This window comes from Podarcis erhardii (genome assembly GCF_964252035.2).
Source record: "Podarcis erhardii genome assembly, chromosome: 10".
In the NCBI taxonomy this organism is placed as follows: domain Eukaryota; kingdom Metazoa; phylum Chordata; class Lepidosauria; order Squamata; family Lacertidae; genus Podarcis; species Podarcis erhardii.
The window spans coordinates 34766083-34791730 of NC_138500.1; the positions used below are offsets into that span (position 1 = coordinate 34766083).

The 25648-nt window shown below is 41.6% G+C and overlaps 3 protein-coding genes across 4 annotated transcripts in view; 2 read left to right on the forward strand and 1 right to left on the reverse strand.

The window, feature by feature from the left end:
* The window catches only part of NUP205 (nucleoporin 205), a 34065-nt gene extending 23983 nt beyond the window's left edge, over nucleotides 1-10082 (forward strand). The window contains exons 32-43 of the mRNA XM_081878181.1: nucleotides 992-1183; nucleotides 1458-1579; nucleotides 2157-2295; nucleotides 2477-2603; nucleotides 3581-3657; nucleotides 3812-3940; nucleotides 4101-4227; nucleotides 4682-4848; nucleotides 5393-5516; nucleotides 6788-6916; nucleotides 7969-8042; nucleotides 9311-10082. Of these exons, the coding sequence (XP_081734307.1) occupies nucleotides 992-1183; nucleotides 1458-1579; nucleotides 2157-2295; nucleotides 2477-2603; nucleotides 3581-3657; nucleotides 3812-3940; nucleotides 4101-4227; nucleotides 4682-4848; nucleotides 5393-5516; nucleotides 6788-6916; nucleotides 7969-8042; nucleotides 9311-9463 (1560 nt within the window). The 3' untranslated portion in view covers nucleotides 9464-10082. The remainder of the gene's footprint in view (nucleotides 1-991; nucleotides 1184-1457; nucleotides 1580-2156; nucleotides 2296-2476; nucleotides 2604-3580; nucleotides 3658-3811; nucleotides 3941-4100; nucleotides 4228-4681; nucleotides 4849-5392; nucleotides 5517-6787; nucleotides 6917-7968; nucleotides 8043-9310) is intronic.
* Nucleotides 10083-10978: 896 nt separating this feature from the next.
* On the forward strand, nucleotides 10979-20816 carry ARL1 (ARF like GTPase 1). Its single transcript, XM_081878338.1, has 6 exons — nucleotides 10979-11513; nucleotides 16196-16333; nucleotides 18293-18374; nucleotides 19081-19192; nucleotides 20171-20349; nucleotides 20486-20816. The coding sequence occupies exons 1-6, from the start codon at nucleotides 11510-11512 to the stop codon at nucleotides 20514-20516; spliced, it is 546 nt and encodes a 181-aa protein (XP_081734464.1). The 5' UTR covers nucleotides 10979-11509; the 3' UTR covers nucleotides 20517-20816.
* A 1053-nt stretch (nucleotides 20817-21869) lies between these two features.
* UTP20 (UTP20 small subunit processome component) overlaps nucleotides 21870-25648 on the reverse strand; it is a 59003-nt gene continuing 55224 nt past the window's right edge. For both annotated transcript variants that reach the window (XM_081878174.1, XM_081878173.1), the window contains exons 58-62: nucleotides 25575-25646; nucleotides 24100-24360; nucleotides 23594-23720; nucleotides 22558-22703; nucleotides 21870-22439 (exon numbers count right to left, since the gene is read on the reverse strand). In XM_081878174.1, coding sequence (XP_081734300.1) covers nucleotides 22284-22439; nucleotides 22558-22703; nucleotides 23594-23720; nucleotides 24100-24360; nucleotides 25575-25646 — 762 coding nt within the window. In that variant the 3' untranslated portion in view covers nucleotides 21870-22283. The remainder of the gene's footprint in view (nucleotides 22440-22557; nucleotides 22704-23593; nucleotides 23721-24099; nucleotides 24361-25574; nucleotides 25647-25648) is intronic.

Genomic DNA, 25648 nt, shown 5'->3' on the forward strand with positions numbered 1-25648 from the left:
TTGGAACATTCAAATATTTATTAAAGAATTACTTGACAGTTTAGAATTTTTTAAAAAGTAGTTCAGTAAGTCTTTCATATCTTACATACTTGCTTTTGGTAATTATTTTCAAGTGATAACACATATATACCAGGTGAAGTGTGGTAAACGTTTGCTACCTGTGCCTGAGTAATGTAGCTGTTAGCCTTCTTTCCTTGTTACATCATTCAGTTTTTACATTTGGAAAAAATGACTGCATTTGTACTTAAAGTTGCTTCTATAGCAGAAAAGGTAGTAGGTAATGAAGAGCAAACATAATGTAAGCTATGAAGGTTGGGAAAGAATGCCCGGTGTTTACTCTTGTTCTGTTCTTCATTTTTAAACCAGTCCATATAGTTTCAATGTAGTTCACCAGTTTGTGATGAAACATGGTTAATGATGAATACCATGTACATAATCATGACCAACCAAACTGGACATTATAAAAAAGGTTTTGGCCACTAAAATTAGCATCTACATTTGCCATCCCCCTTGATAATGTCTACCCAACTCTTGATGTCACAGCAGTCAGTGATCTAGAGTGGAGGTAGGTTAAATGCATGTTTTCTTAGACATTTCTTAAATCTGCAGATTAGTGGCCCATTCACAGATTTCATTTACTATCAGAACTTTTAAAATAATGTCACTGAAAATAAGAAAAATTCACTAGTTTTCGCTTGAAACTGGGACACCATTTTTTCTCTCATGCATTCTAGCAAGATGTGCAGCTGCAACTGTAGACTAATAACTTCCTATAGTACAATATTTGTTGACATGCTTGAAAATGTAAAACATTAAAAGTATTAGGAGCCGGCATCATCTTGGCTAGTCTGCAGATATTGTACATTCCCATTATTTCAACATAGTAGGCTATATAGGTCAGAAATACCCAGTTTTTAAATAAGTTGTAGTAGAGATAGATAATTTTTGTATCCTTTCTTGAGGAATTTAATCTTTCATTTTTATTTTTCAGATGCTAGCACTAGCCTTGCTTGATCGCATCATCTCTGTAGATAAACAGCAGCAATGGTTGTTGTATCTCTCCAACAGTGGCTATCTAAAAGTGCTTGTAGATAGCCTAGCAGATGATGACCTCAAGCTGCAAAGCTTACTTACACCCCAGCCTCCTCTACTTAAAGCACTGTACACCTATGAGTCAAAAATGGTAAGTTCTTAATAACTGTTCAGTGACCTGGGGTCAACACAGCCAAATCCTGAATTAATAATCCAAGATATGCATGAGCATATCTAAATAAGTGTATTTTAAATCATGTCCATTGGCTGGGTTAAATAAACGAATATAATTCAGTTTTTGTGTTTTAACTTGAAGGTATGTTTTAAGGTTGCTGACAGAAAAACATTTAGAGTTGCCACATTAAAAAAAATAACCTTTGTTCTTTTTAAAATTCATTTTCTTTATTTTTTACAATATGTTTCAGGCATTCCTGACCAAAGTGGCCAAAATACAGCAGGGAGCACTAGAGTTACGTAGATCTGGAGTGATTGTGAAGCTTGCCCAGTGTCAGGTATATGACATGCGACCAGAAACAGATCAGCAGGGGTAAGTGTCATACAATTTGTCCTCAGAGTTATGTCCCAAGTTGCGAACACATCCCGAGAACAAAATCTCTCAATGCTGAGGCCCCACTCTGTGGTTTACAACAATTAACATTTATATGCCTTCATTGAATTCATGCTGCTGTGTCAGGAAGGATCCTATCCAAACAGGTATAAGTATATTAGTAATAGTGCGTGTTTGCTGGAGATGTGGTACAAAATTATTTCACTATAAGTAGCTCTGTAGCCTTTGACTCCTGTGCTGCACTGTTGATAGGAACAAGCCTCTCTTGAGATGACTGTGCCATAAGATTTGGATTCCCTTCTTGCAGACTGAGGGTGTAAATATGTGAATCAATTATATTTCTTAAAGCTATGTCAGTCTCCTCCGCATCTTTGATTCTTCAAAGGAGGACAAACCATGGGGAGCTCCTGGAACCCACTGGACTTTTGCTACCACTCGACAGAGTGTGGGGGCAGCGCTCAGCTTTCATAACATTATGTTCTGATGAGTTGCTGTGATGTTTTTAAAAATCTACCAGTTATTTACTTTCTCATTTTCTTTTATCTCCTGTCTTCAGAATATTTGGAATGCGAGAAACCCCCATCTTTATTCCTGCTCCTGTAGAACGCTATCGCCAGATTCTTCTGCCAGCTCTTCAACTGTGCCAGGTCATCCTCACATCAAGTATGGCAGAGCACGCACAGGCTGCAGGACAGGTAAGGGAAAATGCAAGAAATTCCTAGTGGTGTCGGCTATTCGTTAATGTTACTCCTTCCCACAGCAGACTTCGTGTTTTATGTTTTGTTATTTCCAAGCCTCCTCTACTGATACGTTGTCCTAAAGTTCTTAATTGTATTTTAATTTTATTTCTGTATATACTTTCTTGTTTCGTTATAGGTTTTGCAGTTCCTAATATCACATTCAGATACTATCCAAGCAATCTTGCGGTGTCAAGAAGTCAGTGTGGGGTCCTTGCAAGAACTGGCCTTGCTGACTGGGATAATCAGCAAAGCTGCTCTGCCTGGTGGGTACCTTTGGCAGCCAGTTTATAGTCATTCTAATCTTTTTTTATTATTATTTGTTTTATTAAATTTGCTTAGTAACATAACATTATTATATATATTCTATAAAACAAAGAATACAGAACAAAATTCATTCATACTACAGTGCCTAACTACATAACATTAATATATATGGTTTCTGAAAAATAGGCTTACATAACAAAATCAATTCAAAATACCATCTGGTTTCCTTTATGTATTTATTTATTTACCGTATTTTTTGCACCATAACACTCACTTTTTTCCTCCTAGAAAGTAAGGGGAAATGTCTGTGCGTGTTATGGAGTGAATGCCTGCGGGTGGCGGGGGGGGGGGGATCTGCTGCAGTCATGAGCAGAGGATCCATGGTTCCCCTTCCTTCCCTCCTCTGTGGTTACAAAGCATGGATCCACATGGATCCTCAGGATTTTTGCATTGGGCTACTCCAAACTCACTGTCAGATCACATGTCTGTGGCCACAGCATGAACCACAAAAATCATATATCCACTATTTCGTTTAGAATATTTTTTTTCTTGTTTTCCTCCTCTAAAAACTACGTGCGTGTTATGGTCTGGTGCGTGTTATAGAGCGAAAAATACGGTATTTATTTTCTTCCTCCCTCCCCACTCCAGCCCTCCCCACCCCCTGTCAGGCCTTCCTTCTTCATATCTTTATCCATGTACACAGTCTGTTCATTCAAGCTTGTATGTTAGGGTTGGCTTCCCCTCTTTCTAGTCATTCTAATCATTAACTTTGTTACATACAAATATCTCTTTCACCAAACTCACTTATCTCCATAAAAGTATGTGCAAACTTTTGACTTGCATAGAACTGAATAGGCGTGGAAAGTTCACAAAAACTCTTGGGCTAATGTTTATGTGTTGCTTATTTGATTATGCATTCTAACCAGAAGAAGAATAAAAATAAGTATTGAGCTCCTATTGTATTATATTTCATTAGGAGCACTAGGTGATTTTGACCTTGATGTTACTGAAGGGATGCAGATTGAACTGCAAGGACATATTGGGCGATTTCAGGTATGCAATTTTATGATCACAGCAACTGTTTTGTGTTAATGGTTTGAATTCAACTCTCTCCTCCCTGGCATGACAGACATGCAATAGATAACAAGCAGCTATACCTGGCAGGTGGAAACAGTCATCAGTTTCTCTACATTCCTTTGATTTTCAGCGCCAGTGCTTGGGCCTCCTAACAAGGTTTGGTGGTGGTGATAGATTGCGTCAGTTTAAGCTGCAAGACGATCAAGCAGAGGGAGACAAAATGAACAAGAGAGATGAAATTGAACTGGCCATGCAACAGGTGAGCCTCAGCTGAGTAATACAACTAAAAGTCCCTTTTTCACAATGGTAAATGTCTGCTTCTTCTTTTCTCTGCCATTATCCTAAGGATGTGGTAGAAGTGACCACGCCTGCACTTTGTACTTGATTGCTGTTAACTTGCTTTTCATCTTCCTCTGCAGATCTGTGCCAATGTGATGGAATACTGCCAGTTGCTGATGATGCAGTGTGCCCCCACCTTTGAGCACACAGTTTGCCTTTTCACTCCTAGCCTGTCTGAGACCACTAATCGAGATGGACCTCGACAAGGTTGGTTTGGGTTTTACTGGTGTAGAACAGGGACTGTATTCCAGAAGCTGAGTTAACACTGGCAAGAAGTTAACGAACCTCGGCATGTTCTTTCTCATATACTGAAGATTCCCTTTACATCATGTTATGAGATGCTGCAGGAAGGTTTGAGAAATTTTCTGTGGTGGATCAGGCTTTTAAAGAGCTTATTTATTATTATATCTGATATATTAGTCTTATATCTTGACAGCAGTTTTATATGACAGAAATAGTAATTAGGCTTTGAAAATCCTGCCCGGATAGCCGTATTTGGTTGTGTGAAACATCTATCACAAAATAAGTAATGCGGTTACAGTGAATTTATCTTCCAGTTTGTGTATTAAATTAATTTCAAGGTTTATAAATTTAGGCTTTAACCACCACCCCTCAGGGAATTTAAGCTAATTTTTTTAACTTGGATTGTAATCTGTTTTAGATCCACAAGCAGCGGTGATTCCTTATTGGCGTTTGCCTGGCTTGGGTATAATTGTCTATCTGTTAAAGCAGAGTGCCAATGACTTCTTCAGTTACTACGACAGCCATCGTCAGAGTGTTAGCAAGTTGCAGAATGTGGAGCAACTGCCACCAGATGAGATAAAGGAGGTAGCCAACTTCTGCTCTCTTTGAGTCTCCTTCAGATTTATTATGCAAAAGAATGTATCATTATTGTAAATTACCAGTTGGTGAAGGAAAGCTTAGTAAATGTATCAGTGGCCATAACATTATTCTAAGATTCAAGAAAAGCATCCTGTTGGGTTTTTCTTTCAACGTCTATATTTATACTTACTAACTCCCAGAAGGGCTAGTGTGAGGTAAACTTTCTGGGTTTAGACAAATCTAAACATTTTTACTTTCCCTGATAGAATAAGATGACATAATTAAACTATTTTTCCCCATCAAACTTTGCAGAGATTATCAGGTTAGGGATTAGTTTGTCTGAAAATATGTAAGTTGATTTCTTTTAAGAACAAAAGCAGTCATCATAAATCCAAGGCTTCGCATTAACATATTTTTAAGTTTTCTGTAAAATAGGATAAAGTCAGACTTTGTGTGTAGCGGAGTCTGTAGGGCTCCTACACACTTTAGTGAACAAGCTACATGGTAGTAGTCTAGTATGTCTTTATATGTGTGTTTGTTCTTTTCACAGTTGTGCCAGTCAGTTATGCTTGCTGGAGTTGACAAAATTTCTACTACCCAAAAATACATCTTGGCAAAGCGACGGTTGGTGAAGTTGATCAACAATCGAGCCAAGTTGCTTTCTCTGTGTTGCTGTATCTTTTGATAATTATGATGAGACACTGAAAATTTTACTGGTGAAATTTCTAAGTCAGCTTTTTTAAAAAATTGGAAATTCAGAACTTGTTCATGAAATCTGAGGGAGAGAGGGGCTTATTTGTCAATCTTCACACTTTAAATATTGACTTTTCTAGATCATGAAACCTTGCAGGGTATGGTACCCAACTAAGCACTCACTCCTTGCAAACCTGAACTTGTGATGTTTACTTACAGATAGATGGAAGTGTCTCCTTCATTCAGATATGTGGTTAACAATGAATAATTTATATCACAAAACTGCATTATCAGTGGTCTAGAAACTAGATCCAGTGCCCTTCAAATTTATCAGAATGAATTTTACAGTGTAACATAAGAAAATGTCAAAACGTTGTTTTTGTTTACTGATATGAAACTCATTCCCAGACACTGGAATGTCATCATCAATCTTTATTACGGTCCAGAGACCCAACAAATCATTACGAAGCAATACACAATTCATACAGCCTAGACAGTGGAATGTAGTAAAAGAGAAGGTTCGGCCCCTCTTTAAGAGGCAGAAGTAGTTTCTGGCCTTAAGGGTTTCTTAATTTCTTTTTTGTTTGTTGGACATGTAATGCAAAACTATTAAAATTGTTCAGTGCTTTAGTAGTGTGTGCTGGTGGTAAGGTGGCCTGCAGTTTCTTCTTACACGTGTTTGTTTGGGAAATTACCAGTGTAGGGCCTTCTCTGTGACTTTGGAACCCCCCTCCCTAGGGAAACTAGACAGGCTTCCTCCCTTCTTGTTCCAACAGCCTTTTGGGAATTGACTGCTTTTAAATAAAGGACTAGTGCTGTGCTGTTGCTTTTTTGTAATTATGTATGTTTGATAGAATTCAAACTAATTACATATAAAAAATATGTTTCAGTGTTAAATTTTTATGTTTTTAGTGGTTTGGGTTTTATCTGTAAGTTGCCTTGAGTCCTGTCAGGGAAAGAGGCAAAGTATAAATATGATGTTGTTTATGGTGATGATAACAATAGGACAGTATCAACAACAGTTTTGTCTCCTACTTGTGTTTTGGAAATATGCATGAATGTTGTGGGAAAAGACCTGCCCTGGAGAAATGTGGTCTTGTTTGTGTTAGTACTTAAAGATGGTTAAGTTTTCTAGAACAATGTTGAGACAATATAGGAGCTCTTAGGAGCCCTCATTTCCAAATTCTCTCTCTCTCTCTTTCTCTCTCTCTCTCTATATATATGCATTTTCCTTTACTAGAAATGCTTGCAGATATTATAGAAACATGTCTTTTCATTCTTTGGCGGCACCTGGAACACTATCTGCTACACTGTACCCCTACGGATTCTCAGGATTCTCTTTTGGCCTCCAGGAATCGGATAAAGAGCAGAAGATTACAAGGTAGTTTTCCTCAGACTTTTGGGGTTCTTGTATTATGCTGTGTGACTAAAGTTACACACTAGGTTATAACAGTGTAATTAAGAATTCTGAATGGTTTTTAGCCTGCTTTAGTAAGTTTAGTGGTAACAAATTTTTATTCAGTCGTAAACATTACTTTTGTTTGGTGCAAGCAGTATGTGTTTGAATGCAGTTTTGGCTATTGCTGCACCACAGTAGTGCGGGGAGGGATTTCTTGCATTGATTGGACTGATTTTAATTGGATTATCAAGCACAGCCGCATTAAAAATAGATGTCTCTTGTTCAACAAAATGTACACTGAAGTACTTTATTATTTTGTTAAGTTCAGCAAACTTGTTGAATGTTGTAAAGTTTTGAGCTACCTCCTCAAGAGGTGAACTCAATAGGTCCTTTCAGGAGGAGTCCTTTGGGGACTAGCCAAGTAGTTTTATGGGGGTGGTAGATGGGCGACAGGTAACATTGATAAGGGAGTTTGATGGGGAGAGATTCCACCAACAAGGTTCAGATCTCCCAAGTCATGTTTCCTCTCAGTTCAAAAGAAAGAATGAGTTAACTACCTTTTCCCTATATAGTGTGGAATCTTTATCTGTGCCCCCATGTGTTCACATACTTTATGGCACTGATTTGTGGATTGCGGTAGTTTAAAGATCCCACCAGCTGAAGCCAGGTGTATTACTGTTGCACCTGCATACAAATCACAGAAATTCAGATCGTGGCTTCACCAAGTTGAAAGCTAGAGGTTGACTTGAAGGAATACCAGTTTGGTTGCCTGGGACAAGTAAGTCACTTCTACCTGTATGTTTTGGTGAAAAATTAGGATAGGAAGATGATATGGTATAGAGAGGCAAATACAGTATAGACAAAATAAGCTAGAAATCTACATCACAATCCTATCATATCTACTAAGCTGAAAGTGCTCTTGAGTTCAATGGCACTTAATTTAGGCTACAGTCCTATAAACTGTTTTATGTTACACATTTTGAAAGCTTGTTTTGTACCTAAAAATAACTATTGTCATTTTTTAAAATTCCAAGATACCTTCAGTTCAGATCCTAACTTTGATTTTAAAAGTGGATTGAGCAGAGTGAGCCAACTTGATATAGATCAGGTAAGATCTTTCAAATCGTCTTTTCTGGAAACAGTGGCTCAGTTCACACATAATGCTAAGCTAAACCTTGGTTTAGTGTGATGTGTGGACTCCTGAAGAAGAGGCTGCACCTACTCCTCTTCTGGTTCTGCTGCTGCTTTGACTTTATCTGCTCCAGACAAACAAGCTGTAACCTAGTTCATTTTTCTATTTGGGAAGAAAAATAGAATAAACTCTGATGAACTTGTAGACCATCATTCATGCTTCCCATTATATCTTTTTCTATTATTGTAACTCGCTCTACGTGGGGCTGCCCTTGAGACTGACCCAGAAACTCCAGCGGGTGCAAAATGCTGCAGCGAGACTCCTTACAGGGTCTTCGCTTAGAGATCACATTCATCCGGTGCTATACCAGCTGCACTGGCTCCCGGTGGAGTACAGGATCAGGTTTAAGGTGCTGGTTTTAACCTTCAAAGCCCTATACGGCCTAGGGCCCTCGTACCTACGGGACCGCCTCTCCTGGTATGCCCCACAGAGGAACTTACGATCTTCAAATAAAAACATCTTGAAGGTCCCAAGCCACAGAGAGGTTAGGCTGGCCTCAACTAGAGCCAGGGCTTTTTCGGCTGCGGCTCCAACCTGGTGGAACGCTCTCTCACAAGAGACAAGGGCCCTGCAGGACTTGACATCTTTCCGCAGGGCCTGCAAGACAGAGCTGTTCCACCTGGCCTTTGGTCAGGGCGCAGCCTGACTCCCTCCTCTGGCAATCTTTACAAAACTTTAGTTTATGGTTGCCATCAATTTTGATTTTAATTCATTTTAATCCATTTTTATACTGTTTTATAATGCTGTACTGTTTTAGTGTTGTTAGCCGCCCTGAGCCCGGCTTCGGCTGGGGAGGGCGGGATATAAATAAAATTTATTATTATTATTATTATTATCTTGCATAATTACTGAATATGACTAGTTACATTTTCACTTCTGGATGAGATCCTTCTGAAATAAAATTTAAAAGGAGTACATTGTTAGATTGCAGTTATTTCTGAGCCTTTGATTTTTTCCTAACAGCTTGAGAAATAACTCATTGAGACCAATGTTTTATCATTCAGGGGTTTGTGATATGCCTTCCCCTCACAAAGCCACATAACTTTAATTAGACTTTATATGAGAGCTGGTATTTCTAAATAAGAAAGAAAAGTATGTATGTATGTATGTATGTATGTATGTATGTATGTTTAAGAAGCAGGGTGTAATGAACAGAAGTTACATCATTTTTTTCTCCACTCTAGCTTCAGATTGAAGCCATCAACAGTTTTGGGGAATCACTGCAGAAGAAGCTCCTTGACATTGAAAGCCTCTATTCTAAGGTCCGATCACGCTACACTTTCATTCAAGCACTCGTTAGACGTATCCGTGGACTACTGAGGCTATCAAGGACCTGAAGACTTATGCTTTTGCCTCACTGAAGTTATTTTTTTGTACAAGTGTCATTTTCTAAATTATGGTCAAAACTATTTTGCTATATTTTTTCATTCAAATAATGAATCAGTTTTGTGTAATTCTTTCTATTTCCACCTGTTGAGGGGGGGGAATAAACATTTTTTAAATAACAAACATACAATCATCTTGAGTAGAAGCAAAAAACAAAACCATTATGGAAAGGAAATGTAATTTAAAAGAACAAATTAGATCAGAAATGGGATCTTGGCTGATTTTTCACAGCTGTAACAAGTACAAACCATGCCGATGGGAATGAAGATTGTTTTTTGGGATTCAATTCTTTGATGATTGCCAAAATAGAAGTAGAAAACCAATCAGCTCACTTCATAAGTAACCATTCTCCACGTCAGCTGTACTCTTGCCTTACTGCTTCCAAAAGAGAAGTAGTAATAGTTTTGTATAATATGCAGTTAGGGATAAAGGGAAAGCAATGTATCTTGGGGAATCTAGGTTACCAGATTTTACTTATTTTATTGTGTACGTATTCATTGTGAAAACTTCTCCATTCAAAAGTCATGATGTGCTTAAACCATTAAAATACTTACTGATTTTAAAACTTAACCCTCATTTCACTCTATCCCTGTTCATCAAAAATGTAAGAGAAATATGAGGTGTCACTTCCAGAACAGTCTTTTAAAAAAGGCCACAAAAGCCTACCAAAAAAACACAAAAGATTCTTCAACCTTCTGTGGGCTGGCCGTTGAAGAACTCAAACCACTTGTTCTCTCTGCTGGGCACAAAGAAGTGATTGAGTGCTCATTCACCTGCATGCAATTCCATGTTAATTACCAGCTGAATGTTCTAATTACAAGGCTGTTCCAGACTATACTTCCAGGGAACTTGACAGCTGCAGGTTATCCCTGTAGAGTGCTATTGGTTTTGGTTTTTTTCTAAAAGCTTATCATGAAACACTTTGGCTGAGGGCAGTGTTGTGCCCAAGCAGTATCCTGATTCCTGAATCGCCTCTGGAAGCCAGTACTGAAGAGGACTTCTTTGCGGTTTAATTTCTGCTTGCCACGCATGATTATAGAGATCATGCATTAGTGTGTACAGTGGTGCCCCGCAAGACGAATGCCTCGCAAGCCGAAAAACTCGCTAGATGAAAGAGTTTTTCCGTTTTTGAGGTGCTTTGCAAGACGAATTTCCCTATGGGCTTGCTTCGCAAGACGAAAATGTCTTGCAAGTTCTTGCGAGTTTTTTTCCTCCCCCCCCTTTTCTAAGCCGCTAATAGCCGTGCTTCGCAAGACGAAAAAACCGCAAGACGAAGAGACTCGCGGAACGGATTAATTTCGTCTTGCGAGGCACCACTGTATATTTAACAGCAACCTCTGCTCTACCCTCCTATAACAAGTTGCTCGCCTGTCAAGCACCATCCTTTGCGCACCGGGGACTAATCCTACCAAATGTTTATTTGTAAGGGAAGATCCTAGACGCTGCTCCCGTAACATGAAAGCGCTAGCCAGTCCACTGGGGTTTTTCCTTCGGCCAAACCGAGAGGCGCGCATCCTTCTCACCACGTGAATCCCCTCGTGGCGCCACGCGGGCCAAGAACTCTCCGCCCCCCGCAGCCCACTGTGACCCCTCCCTTCAGCGGTTCCCGCCTCCTGCCGCTACTTTCCAGCGAGGAAGCGGCATCTCGTTTCGAAACGGCAGATTCGTCACGTAGCTGTTTAAATCGTGATTATTATTTTTTTACAAAAGGAGTCACTGCCACACGATCCCCACCAGCCTTAGCACCTGGCAGGAGTGGCGGCGGAAGCCTTTTTCAGCCCCTTCGGCGCCGCGCTCCGGCGCCTCGTGTCGAAAGCCCTAATCGGAGCGCTGCCCCTGCTTTGCTCTCCGTGTGCCCAGCGGCTGTGAGGGAGGCGGTCGACGTGGAAGCAGCAGCTTCGCGGCCAACTTCCGGGTTTAACGGCGGCGGCCGCGGCGGCGGAGGGGGTCGGCGCGGTTTCTCTGAGAGGGAAGCGACGCGGGAAAGCGCCTCAGCCATGGGTGAGGAAAGGGCGCGGAGGCGGCCGGGCTGCTGAGGGAGAAGCGGGGCGGGGGAGGCGGTGGCGCAGCTGCAGGCCGGGCGGGAAGCAGGTCGCCTGGAAACGGCGGGGGCGAGAGCGTGTCTGTCTCCCCGCGAGGGAGGCCGCTCGGTGCGCTGCGTTTCCCCGGGATGGTTCTCGTTCCCGTGTCGCAACAGGCGAGCTTTCCCGTCACGCGGAGTTGCCCTCAGGCTGGGGCCGGAGGGAAAATCCCCTCTCGCTGCAGCTGTTGAGCTCCGGGCCGCTCGTTGGGCCAGACGCAGCCCGGAAGGGAGGCGAGACGCACCTTCGGGTGCCTCGCCCGGAGCGGAATCCTCCCCGCTCCCCTTCCCTTCGAGTAACGTTACGCGGCGCCCTTTCTCCCGGCCGCTGCTGAGGAGCCCGGCTTTCCTACGCCCGGCTGCTGTGCAGTGGGCGGGGAGGTGCCCCAGCGTGACGGATTCCTTCGGGGTCCTCGCCCACCTGGTCCTTGGCCTGGGCTCCCGTGCCAGCTCCGCCTTCCTCCGGTGCGCGCGCTGCCTCGCCTCTCCCAGCGCCACCCGAAGCCACTTCGCTTTAGGGAAGGACCTGGGAGCCGCACACCCACCACGTTCCTCGGGGAATCCCGTAAACTCTCCAGATGTTGTTGGACTCCAGCTGCTCTCAGCCCCTGCCTGTCTGGCCAGTGCTCAGGGATGAGTACTTACCCTACAGGAGGCTTGATTTCTTGGGCTGTCTGGTTTCATCAAAGTAATTTCCTATTTCTGATGATCAGACGAAAAAAGAAATGTACAGTGGTACCTCGGGTTACATACGCTTCAGGTTACATACGCTTCAGGTTACAGACTCCGCTAACCCAGAAATAGTACCTCGGGTTAAGAACTTTGCTTCAGGATGAGAACAGAAATTGTGCTCCGGCGGCGCGGCGGCAGCAGGAGGCCCCATTAGCTAAAGTGGTGCTTTCGGTTAAGAACAGTTTCAGGTTAACAGACCTCCGGAACGAAATAAGTACGTAACCAGAGGTACCACAGTACTTGAAGATTTTGTAGATTGCTGTTGTTCAATAAATAATTGTTAAGGCTCCGCCTGTTGAGTCTTCATTGGTTTATCAGCCTTCTGGGGTACCTGTGTGTCCTGCTCCATAATGAAAGACTGCTTTTCTTCTATAGTGCTCTTAATTTGGGGAAAGCAGATTTGGGTGGAAAGACAGGCCCCAGTAAGGGATGTTGCACTCCTGCCAACTAATGCTGGGAGAAAACAAATCGTGATCCTTGGCATGGTGTTATGTCCAAATGGTTTGTTTTGATCCAGCAGGCTACGATTACTAAATTAAGGAGAAATCTTGGTTACAGATTAGGGTTTGGTCAGAATGAAGCAAACCATGATGTAACACTGGGGATCATGATTTGATTCCTCCCAGCTCAGGAGGAGTGATATGTGATTTTGTTCATACACAATAAATCATGGTTTATGGTTTACCATGATTTAAGAGTGTAGCCAGTGTGAGTGCTCTTTAAAGGTAATTTTGTGAAATCTGAATGATACTCTGTGGGTGTGGGTGTGGTTGGAGTGGTGGTTGAATTAGCAAGGGTGTGATTGTAGGCTTCTTGGGTAGGGTCCTTTTATTCATATGACACTGAGATAGCACAGTTGGTAGAGCATGACCCGTGTTGTCCCTTTTACCTATACAATTCTGTGAGGTTTCTGTGACTCTGGTATTGAGGAAGTTTATTTGTTTTGGAAACTCTCCAGACCTAGATAGGGGAGGGAGGAATTGAAGTTACAGCAGAAGTCTAATAGAGAGTCTACCTTGCCATGTAGACAGATAGCTCAGTTGGTTAGAGCGTGCAGCTGATAATGCCAAGGTTGCAGCTGCATATTCCTGCATTGCAGGGGGTTGGACTAGATGATCCTCAGGATCCCTTCCAGCTCTGATTCTTTGTCCAGATTATAGTATAGCTACAGGAATCATAGGGCACACTTGCAGGAGCCTTATACAAAGCAAGCGTTGAACAATCTTACATTCTCTTCTACTTGGAGAAGAATTTGTATGCTCTTATACTAAAGTCAGGGATGTGGGTGGCACTGTGGGTTAAACCACAGAGCCTGGGACTTGCCAATCAGAAGGTCGGTGGTTTGAATCCCCGCAACAGGGTGAGCTCCCGTTGCTCCTGCTCCTGCCAACCTAGCCGTTCGAAAGCACGCCAAAGTGCAAGTAGATAAACAGGTAAACGGCGTTTCCGTGCGCTGCTCTGGTTCGCCAGAAGCGGCTTAGTCATGCTGGCCACATGACCCGGAAGCTGTACGCTGGCTTCCTTGGCGAATAAAGCAAGATGAGCGCCACAGCCCCAGAGTCGGCCACGACTGGACCTAATGGTCAGGAGTCCCTTTACCTTTACCTTTTATACTGAAGTCAAACTGAAAATCGCTTAGCTTGGATCCTCTGAGGGCCTTATCAACTTGAAGCTTTGCATTCAGTGCCTATTTTAATTTTCTCTCCTATATTATCTTGTATCCATTGCCTAATAATTCAGTATGTGCTGTGCTGTGCTGTGAAGGGGAGGAAACAAGCCTGGCTTGTTTTGAGGTACAAACTTGAGTTCATGGTTTGGGTCTTTCCAACAAACCACAATAAGATTTCTTTTCTTTTCTTTTTTTGTTACCTTGGCTTTACTAATGGAATGTTTGGAGGAAACCAGTCATGAGTCTGGGTTTGTATGTCAAAACAAGGCAGACTCACTTGTTTCAGGCTTGTTTCCTCCTTACAATCCAGAGTGAGGCAGGAGCAAAGTGTACATGCTAGATAAACCATAGGCTTTTTAAAACTATGGTTTAACATTACGTGCAAATGGGGCCAGTGTTTGGATATGAGTTTTGTAGTAACAGTGTTTAGCAGAATAATAGGCAAATAGAAATGTGTGTGTACTTTTGTGAAACCGTAACATACAGTAGTCATTATAAACATTAAATGCCTTCAGTCTTCTAGTTAAAAGTCAGTTTCTATTTTAAACATGGGAATGGCATAGAACAGGCATAGGCAAACTCCGGTCCATCAGATGTTTGGGACTACAATTCCCATCACCCCTAGCTAACAGGACCAGTGGTTAGGGAGGATGGGAATTGTAGTCCCAAACATCTGGAGGGCCGGAGTTTACCTGTGCCTGGCATAGAAGAAAGAAATGTGTTTAGGTTAGTTTTGAGTTAGATTATAACCTTATGTAACCACATTACTTCCTTATGATGTGTTTGGACAGATGACCAGATGTATTTAGTCAGGCAGGCATCCATTTCCTGAATCTTAAAACAATTCTGGAGATGGGAAAGATTTTAACTTTTGTAGTCTGAAGTATTTCTAATTGTATACACCGTATTTTTCGCTCTATAAGACGCACCAGACCACAAGACGCACCTAGTTTTTGGAGGAAGAAAACAAGAAAAAAAATATTCTGAATCTCAGAAGCCAGAACAGCAAGAGGGATCGCTGCTCAGTGAAAGCAGCAATCCCTCTCGCTGTTCTGGCTTCTGGGATAGCTGCGCAGCCTGCATTCGCTCCATAAGACGCACACACATTTCCCCTTACTTTTTAGGAGAGAAAAAGTGAGTCTTATAGAGCAAAAAATATGGTAATTGTAAAACAATAAATAATTTAGAAATCTTTAGCTCAGACTGGTTCCCCCACAATGTTAATATAATCATATATCTTAATTTATATTGCTGATATTTGAACTTTCTTAAAAGAAGTTTAGGGGGGAGGAGAAAGCTCTGGGATCAGTTCCAAAAGTTAACTTCTTATATTGACTGACTGGAATGGAGGCAGTTTAGGAAGCCTAATTGAATGACTGTTGTTGGGTGACAGTTGTGGGTGCGGCAAATGTAGGTGGTCACTCAGCAGAAGCAATAGATGTTTTAATGTGGTTGTTTTACTATGTATTTTAATTACATGTAGCTGTATTTTATTCTTGATGTTTTGTTAGCTTTTAGTTGTATCTTGACATAAAAAGTGCTCTATACGTTTTTTAAAAATAAAAGTATAAAAGAATAGCCCTGCCCCTCTTCTCTTTTCTCTCTCTGCTTTGCAACCAGAAGAAATGGCTGCCTCATTGTTGAATGTCAGTTAGAAAAGAGAAACAGAAAAGCAAGGGGATATGGAATGACCTGCTCTCTGACTGCAACCCTGAACAGGAGCAACTCCTCTTAGGAGATAAAATTACATTGCAACATTTTGTTGTGTGCTGACTAGCATACTTCCTAAAGACATTGGACATTAACATTTTGAAGCTGAGACAAAATACTGGAGCAGATGACCTATGAGTCTATTCAAATACAGTGGATGCTCGGATTGCGAACGTAATCCGTACAGGAGGCACGTTCGCAACCCGCAGCGCTGTGTCTGCGCACATGCGCATGGGTTGTGATTTGACACTTCTGTGCACACGTGAGTGCCGAAACCCAGAAGTAACCCATTCTGGTACTTCTGGGTTCGGTGCAGTGCGCAACCCGAAAACGCACAACCTGAAGCGTCTGTAACCTGAGGTATGACTGTAAGACCTTTCCCCAAGAAATCTGTCTTGTCTCTTTTCACAAGAGCTTTGGAAACAAGCTGTTAATATTTGATAGTCTATGATAATGCAGTTCAGTTTTGACAATTATTCTTGTTCTCTGTAGGTGGGTTTTTTTCAACCATCTTTTCCAGTTTATTTGGTACGCGGGAGATGAGAATTCTAATTTTGGGATTAGATGGAGCAGGAAAGACAACAATTCTCTACAGGTTGCAAGTTGGAGAAGTTGTGACTACCATTCCTAGTAAGTGTTCTTCTAAATGTAACACGATACATCACATGTAATGCAATGCTCTATGTTCTGTTCACTCATCCATTGTTAAAGAAGGTTTAAATGTGGCAATCTCCAATTACTGAAATGCACCTAAAACAGATGTAATTTGATTGACATCCTACTGTCTCAGGACATAATGGAGTGGTACACCTTTGGAGGTAAAAGTCAAACTGTTGGAAGGTTGCAGCGCCTGCTGTGGCTGTAGAGCAGGGGTCGGCAAGGTTTACCTCACCTGGGCTGGTTCACTCCAGCGGAGATCCCTCTGTGGGCCAGATTGCATGCACCCATGATTTTCTGCATCTGCGCAGACGCAATTTCCGGCACTGCTGAAGCGAGTCCCTGCGCTCTGCCAGTTTAGGGCGGCTCAGTTCAGGGGTGGCTCGTGGGCCGGTTAAACGACCCCCGTGGGCTGCTTGTGGCCCACGGGCCTTAGGTCACCTACCCCTGCTGTAGAGACTGATATGGGAAAGATATGTTTTATTGCGGCTGGGGCAGATGGAGTCCAGTTGCGCTGCTGCAGATGCACCATGGTGTTTCTTCTCTCTGTGCTTCTCCCAGTGTCACTGCCTTAAATCACTAAAAATTAGAAATTCAAATGTCTAACTCTTTGATAGCACAATCCTATTGATGTCTGTTCAGAAGTAAGCTCCACTGAATTCAATGGGATTTATTATTGAGTAAATGTTTATAGAATTGCAAGCTGAGTATCTAACATTAATGCTAAAGAAATGTGTATTCAAATATGGACAGAACAAATACCCTCTAAATGAGCCTATGGTTTGTTTCTAGGTCATCCTAATTAGAAAATCAGGATTGTAGGAGGGATTCACCTAAGAAGCCTTGCCAGTGGAAGCTCTGTGCAAGGACTTTCCCCTGAGTAATGGGGCTTCCCCCGCCCACCCCAAAAGTACCTCAGAAGGGAGTTGGGAGAATCCCAGAGCAGCACATGAGGAAGAGAGGGTGGGTCATTCCAACTGGCAAGCCAAAATGCTTGTGCAGAGACAATGTTCGTAATATCACGTTGAAATTCCATCCTGTGATTTTTGCTGTGTTATGCCATGGTAATGCAGGGGTGGGGGGTTGGAATGGCTGGCAGGCTAGATCCTTATCTCACCTATCCCTGGAGGCCCATTTCTCAGAGAGCCATTTTTGCCCACCTGTTGTAAATCAAACTGAGCACCCAAAGGAACAAGCACAGGACTTTGCAGCTCTCAGTGATCAGCTCAGGATTAGTGCTTGCGAAGTGCAGTGCACAGCACTTTGCAAACCCCAACAATGCCCCATGCAGAGTGCTTTATACTGCACGGCAGAAGTGTCCTCACAGGTCAAATGGGTAGACCTGGCAAGTCTGATGATGTTTGGGGGGCCTGAGGTTCTGCAACACTGTGGTGAGACATAGTTAATGGTTTATCATTGAATGCGCAGATTGTTCCCATTTTTCTCCTTCCCACTAGCAACAAACCATGATTTTCAGCTTAGCATCTCATATGAATTAGGGGACATGGTTTGTTCTTGGCTTATCAATCATTGTTCGTTTGAGTGAAACAAACCATGACCCCCAGGCATAGATGTAATGCTATGTCAAGGTTTATGGTTCATTGCTTCCACTTGCTAGTGGGGAGGAGCATAGCAGGAGTGATTGTGCATTCACGGTAAATCTTTAACCATGGCTTCTCATGATGTGCAAACACACTGGGTGGCTCTTGTCCAATCCCTATCCAATATTCTTTTACTCAGCTTGTTTGCTTTGTATGAATGACAGGTTTAACCTTCAATGTATAGAGTGCATTATTGACTCATAAAATAGTGTCTTGGAACAGAAACTAACATGTACTATTAAAGATGTGTATATTCAGATTTCAACAATATGATTTGGATTGCAACATTTTAAAAAAAAATGCACTGCTAAATTACTTTTTTCTTTTCCAGCAATTGGTTTCAATGTTGAGACAGTAACCTACAAGAATCTGAAGTTCCAAGTCTGGGACTTAGGAGGACAGACAAGCATCAGGTATAGCATATCTGGGAAAAAAGCACAGGAGTGCAAACCCAGGACATGGCTTCTGAAATACTGTATTTAACTCAGTGCTTGAGGTCCTCAAGAAATTCCGCAATGGTTAGAAAAGAACTTGATCTGGTGTTACAAAATTGGCATGATTTTAGTTAGGTAGAACATATTTTCTTACTGCTAATTGTCAATGCAGTTAAAAATCTGATTTCTAAAATGTTTATTATGACATTCCAGTTTGAAAAAATAACTTCCCATGCAGGCAACTTACTTACTTCAGCAGAACTGAGCATACTTGGTGAATTTCTTTGTGGGTTTGAAGCTGCTTAACCTGAACTTGACTTTATGTGCCCTGCCTAAGATTTATTTCCTTTTTTGCCACTAAAATTCCTTGATAATGGAAAGTAGACTGGATTTTTGAAGGCACACAAGTGTTGCTGGATCGGTTTATGACCACTTGTGACAGAAATTGGAAATAGGAAATAGTGTGAGGGGTTTAGCTACTGGATATTAGTAGATAATAGACAGTCTTTCAGTAGACATTACAGATTGTATGTCACAGTTTATAAGTGTGATAAAGGTAGAAACTAATCTTCCTAAATTTTATCTATGGTTATACTGAATAGGGTAGCCAAGAAATGTCCTATAATTATGATTGAGCTGTGATTGTTTCACCTGATACAATTTAAATAATATTTTTATTTTCCAGGCCGTATTGGAGATGTTACTATTCCAATACAGATGCAGTCATTTATGTAGTTGACAGCTGTGACAGGGACAGAATTGGAATTTCAAAGTCTGAGCTTGTTGCCATGTTGGAGGTAGGAAACCTGAGGTTTTTGTTCTTTTGTTTTTTTAAAAAAGATAGTTTTAGATACTCTCAGTGAACTTAGTAAAACAATTATGAAATGGACCAACCTTGCTATCAACCTGAGACTGTTTTAGATCTGTACTGCTGTTTCTGCAAGTTTTCATGTATTTATTGGTGAAAATATTTTTTTTCACACCCAACCTGTTGCAGCATCTGTGTATCCCTTGGAGTTTTGGAACTTCACATGTGTTTCATAAGTCATATGCAAATACAGAGTGTTTTATTTCTGTACTTGTACCACATGAGCAAAGAGTAAGGACTGGGATGATTCTTTAATTTTGCTCAAGTTTCTGGCTGCCTTCAATTAAGAACAGTGCAAAGGGATTAGGGGCACTGCAGGAGATTATATACCACTAGCCTTTACGATTTTTTCACTCCTAAGCATGTTTTAAGACCATGAGGATCCATTAAATACCTTTTTCTACCCCCTGATCTTATACTAGCGGCCATGGAAGATTTAGCTGTTCAGCCACATAGAATACATCTGGATCAGGTGTGGAGAACCTTTGGTCCTCCAGATAGATGTTGCTCCCATCATCCTTGGCCATTGTGCTTGGTGGGGCTGATGTGAGTTGTAGTTCAGCAACATCTGGAGGGCCCAAGGTCCCCACCCGATTTAGATGCATGGCTATAAGGATGATACATTTGAACCTTCAGCACCTGAATGTAAGTGCTCACACTTAATACTGTAACATCAAATACAGCCTTATCAATGGAACTTCTCTTACAGTGATTTCTAATGCAAAACTAGCAGGAAAGGAGAATTCTTAAATACTTTGGTTATTTTATTTACAATTTTAGAAAACTTAAACCCATAACTGAAAATCAGTTTTTCAGCCAGCCTCTCTACTGTGCTTTAGGTATTTTGCATGACTTAAGGCAAGACTGAATGATACACTTTTGTGACATAATCTGCCACCTCTTTTAGGAGGAAGAACTAAAGAAAGCCATTTTAGTGGTATTTGCAAACAAACAAGATATGGAACAGGCTATGACTCCAACAGAAATGGCAAATGCACTTGGACTTCCAGCTCTGAAGGATAGAAAATGGCAGATATTCAAGACATCTGCAACCAAAGGCACTGGACTTGATGAGGCAATGGAGTGGTAAGTACCACAGGTGTTAAATTCTTAATGTTGTGTATATGTAGTATAGAGCCTGCTGGGCATCTTGCTGTAACTAAGTCTTCATAATTGCTTTATCATTATATATACATGTAATCACAAAGCTGAATCTTTCTAGGTTGGTGGAGACTTTGAAGAGCAGACAGTGAAATGGACTTGGAAGTTTCCTTCAGCTGTCAATGAAATGCAATTCTGTAAATAGGACTGGCCGAATAACTTTTGAAAGGAATGAGGCTTCTTTGCATTGTAAATCACACTGAATCAACTGAATGTTTGTCTGTATACTATGTTTAAAATACTACATTCTTTTTTGTGTAAGTTATGTAACATCAATTTTTATGACAGTCATATAACTGATAGTCCATGAGAATAAATTGGAATAAACATTTGCTACTTGGAATTCTAAGTGTTTGAAACTATTTAACACTAATAAATATATTTAACTATCATTTATCTAGATTTTTCTATTTCATGCCTATTGCCTTTCATGTGTTCCTTTTGGTAAAGGGACCCCTGATTGTTAGGTCCAATGCCATTTACCTTTCCGCTGGAGCGGTATGTACTTGCACTTTGACATGCTTTTGAACTGCTAGGTTAGCAGGAGCAGGGACCGAGCAACGGGAGCTCACCCCATCGCGGGGATTCGAACCACCGACCTTCTGATCGGCAAGCCCTACGCTCTGTGGTTTAGACCACAGCGCCACCCACGTCCCTTTTTTGAAGTTAAGAGTAGCTTAAATAAGTAGTCTGGGTGGCATTCTCCAACGGTTCAGAACCGTTGCAAGATGAAGCCTTGATACTTGATTGTAATGTGGGGACCCTTATTAGTGCTGCTTATACAGTTCTTTGTTTTCTCACAACCAATAGTGGAACCCTGGGCAGTTAAGTATTTTGCTTGTAGTGTAACCTGTGAAGGAAAGCCTTCAAGATATATATATATGCTTGGAAATGGAGCTGTTGTGGAGAGAAGGCAGGTTCAGAGTTAACCAGGAAGTTCTGCAGATATTTGAATATGCTTATTTAATATATTGAGGGCTGCATGGACTCAGTTGTGATTTGAGGGAAGCTATGTATCCTGAAATATTTTAAGTGAGGTAAGTGGAAAGCACCTAAGCCAGTGGTTCACTTTAGATCTGGAGACTTTCCTATAAATTGCTAGCCGAAAGCTACAGAAGGAATCACTGTACTTGACAACCAGGTGGCTTTTTAAAAACCTAATTTGAGTTTAAAACTAGGAGAAAGAGGGGTGTTACCACATGCCTCTATGGTATGATTCACCTTGTTGGGTACTGTATCTCCTTCAGCAATTGTTCAGTTCGGTTTTTTAAAAGCATAGCAATCAACACAAGGGTTGAAAAGCATAGGCCTCCCGCTACCGGGCCAATGGAAAGAGTAGCAGCACTTTGTCATGATACCAACACGTAAAAATGCATCTCCATGAGGAGGATTGAACAAGGGTTCAAATCACCCAAGCTCAAGTTAATCACACATAGGAGAAAATATTTCAAAGGCTCGTTGAACACATTTCATTAGAAAAAAACACTGTATTACCACAAACTGTACATCACTCTACAGTGAACTATAGAGCCCTGAAAGGCTCAGCCTTAATAATGTATCCTCTTAAAGAAACATTTGGAGAGAAATTTTAGGGCATCAGTTGAATAGGTTATGTATAGATTAAAATTACAAATAAATAATTAGTAATCCATAAGAGAGCTGGGTTTTTTGTCTCTGCAAGAGGTTCTTCTTCCCTGCTGTGGTTCTTAGTATATACTATTTTATAGTATATTTTATACTGTTTTATGTTGAAACATCCTCTAAATGAGTCTGGCAGGGAAGAGCACCTGCTGCAGCAGTTGTTTTCTCATGTTCTGTACAGCACGGAACATTTATAATTGGAGTCATGTGATAGTGTTTCACTCTACCATTGCCAAGTCTTTTAACGCATGGCTTCTTGGTTTTTTTGCTTTGTAACCAGGCCGCAGAAATTCTATTTTTCTCTTCTTTGCTTCAATTTTATTCTTGTGTCTCTTCAACTTCTTCTTGGCAGCAATGTCAGGATTAGCAACGGCCTAATCAGAAAACAAATAAAAGTCATCATGTTCACGTTTCCCCTATACATTCTGAAGTTGCCTGGATAAGCTGAACATTTTAAAGCAAATGCGAGTAAAACTAAAGTCAAACACTAACCTCCAGGGCTCTTTGTTTCTTCCGGATAGCTCTCTTCTGACTGGCTTGCTTTTGCACAGAAGCAAACGCAAGTGAAAAGGTTTCCAACCCAACCAATTTCTTCAAAAGCTCTATGATTTCTTGGGAAATATTCTTCAGAGTTGGATCTAGCAAAGATAACATGATTTTGAATACTCAGAAGTGTCTTCAAGTGCTACAGATATATATAATGCCCCATTCTCTCTTGTGGGCACATGTTGCATTCCAACAATACGTAGGCATGTGCAAGTCACCCCTCCTGTTGGGACACTGGAAGCATCTGCTTTTAGATTAACATGTCACCCAAACCCATAGTTAAATGGTTAGTTGAAACAAGCTGGTTTATATGAAGAAACCTTAGTGAAGGTTAGCAGCTGTTTGTCAGGGTTCAGTCGGCACAGCAAATTGCAACTAATTTAAATGGAAGCTAAAGCTTCCAACTGTGACAAAGAAAAATGAGGACCACATGCCCACTCCACCATTCAGAAAGGGCCATTCAGGTAAGCGTAGGACAGAAACACTGCACAGCTGAAACATCATCTTAAGTCCCTAAAGCAGGGGTGGGGAACTGGCAAACCATGCTATAAAAGAAAAGCCAAACCAAGCAAGACTTGACTCCAAGCCTGCTTTCTGCAGGGATCAGCTCTGTGACCCCCACTCCCAATCTGCTGGGCTTGGAATCCCCCATGTTGCACTTTAGGCAAGGGGTTGGCTATACTACTGTGACTCCCATGGGAAACTCGATAGCACAGCCAACCCCATCAGGCTTGCTCTCACCAGCACATGATGGTGACGGGTGCAGTTTGGGATAATCTGTCTTATGGGACCAAGTGGTTTCCCACCCCTGATCTAAAGCATCCGTCATGGATGCCAGCATTTTCTGTTCCTTTTTCTTATGCTGTGTAATTATGATGATGCAAGACAACTGACCTTTTGGTACAGGAAGACCTCCTACTTAGAGGAGGGGAGGGGAGGGGAGACAGTCTCACCAAACAGCTGAGTATGACAACTCTCTTACCTTGATCTGCATAGGTACTGCTGAGTTCTCGGTATAGAGGGGCTATGATTGTAGGAAGGTATGGTTTCACCCTGTCTTTCCCAAGATCTACTGCAATGGCACCAAGGAATTTAAAGATGCAGGTTCTCTGAAAAGACACATACATTTGGTCACATGACCAGTCTGCAAAGAAAAATACTGTAAGGACCTAATTACTAGTGACTTACTTTTTCCAGAAACTCGGAAAATAGGTCTCATGTTACACAACTCTACAGACCACTGGCATTTGGTTTTTTAAAAATAAAATAATCTGTGCTCCTAGTTTTCATGTTTAGGTCTAACAAAGGGTCTGCTTGCAGTTTCTTAGCCCTACTTCATTTAAGCTGTGATGTGCTGTTCACGGGCTACATTTTGTACCATTTGCACTGACACCTTTGCACTTGTCTATCTGAGATCCTGAAACTATTGTCAAAGTGGAAAGCATTATTTGTGAAAGTAAAATTGTTCTCTCTGAAAAACATACAAACCTTTAAAGGGTCCTTGGGTGAATATGCAGCTTCACGTGAGGCCAATGCCAAGAGTCTTTTCATCACCCACAGCAGTGTGGCTGGGCTGCTTTTCTCTTTGTCGTCTTTTGCCTCCATGGTTGAAGTCTCGTTTTCAACATCTTCTCCAGAGTCTTCTTGATCCTCAGCTTCCTGGCCCACCTCGCCACTAATTTCTTTGCCATCTTCTGGAGGAGCCATAAGGTACAGTACTTTGGCCACAAACAGTAGATTCTTCACAACCTTAAATATAAAGCACAAATATAAAATACAAAGTTATCCAAAGACTATTTTTTAAAAAGGGTTTTTAAAATCAAGCCTATCAAACTTTTTCCACTTGGGTCATACAACAGCTATGTAACTGTGGACTACTTAACAGGTGTTTGAAAATCCCTTCATGTGTGGCCCCCCCAAAAGCCTAGGGTTCAACACCCTGGTGGCCCTAACTAATATACAGCCACCATGGCACTTGATCTTTAAAAAAATAATGTAATTACTACAGCCAAGAATGCACACACAAGATAGGAAAAGAGCACCAAGAAGAGTCGTTTCAATGAAAGAGTGGCACATTCATTTATATGGCAGGCATCAGTCATCACACACACCCAAATTAAGCATCAAATGGAAGAGTATCCCAATTCTACGTTGTGGAAATAAATCACTGTGGAATAACAGTAGCTCCCACTTGGTCTTCAGCTGCACTGTATGCCTGCATAATTATAGCTTCAGCTGCTCTGTACTGATGTACCTTAAAAGCTTTGCACAAATTATAATCTTAAAACCATTCACAGCAAGTAAATATGTAGTATCAGAATGCAATAAAAATCCAAGCAAAACACGAGAAGTACTGAGTGGTGTGATCAGTAATGTTAGGGAAAGCCTGATTAAACAAGTTAGTTTTCAGTACATGTTTAAGAAGGGAAGGCCCACTTTCATGACATCACAAGGTGACATTCCACCAGTCATGGCATGCTGCCACTGCTGACTCCCAAGGTAAGGTGCTGGACTCACATTCACTTTTGGCCAGTCTCCTTTGGGCCACTAAGACTGGGGGCATCCTTTTCCCAGGCCCCTGTGGGGCAGAGTGAGGAGGCACCACTCTCTGGAGCAGGGGGAGCATCTCAGGGAAAGGGGCTGCCTGGAGGACTCCCAAGAAGAGGGGAGAGGAGAGGAGGCTGAGGGAACAGTCCACAAGGGAGGGTGTTCAGCCCTGCAGGCAAGGGGTGACATAACTGGGCTCCTGAGCCCCACAGGGGTGCCACAGAAAGAATGTAGTTGGTCAAGGGAGCCGTGGGCTCAAAAAAGTTGAAAACCTCTGCTTTAGGGAGTGCTAATTTGACTTTATGCTCCAGGCACCAGAATGTCTTCAGCTGCCTCTTTCAATTGTGTGCTATTTCAACACGCGTATCCCAAAATGTGGGGGGGAAATCTGCCAAAAACCTTACATAGTTACTCACCTGTTCTCCAAGACATGGATCTAAAAATTTGGACTTCAACTGATGACAGAATGCTAAAGCAAGTGTTTTCATCT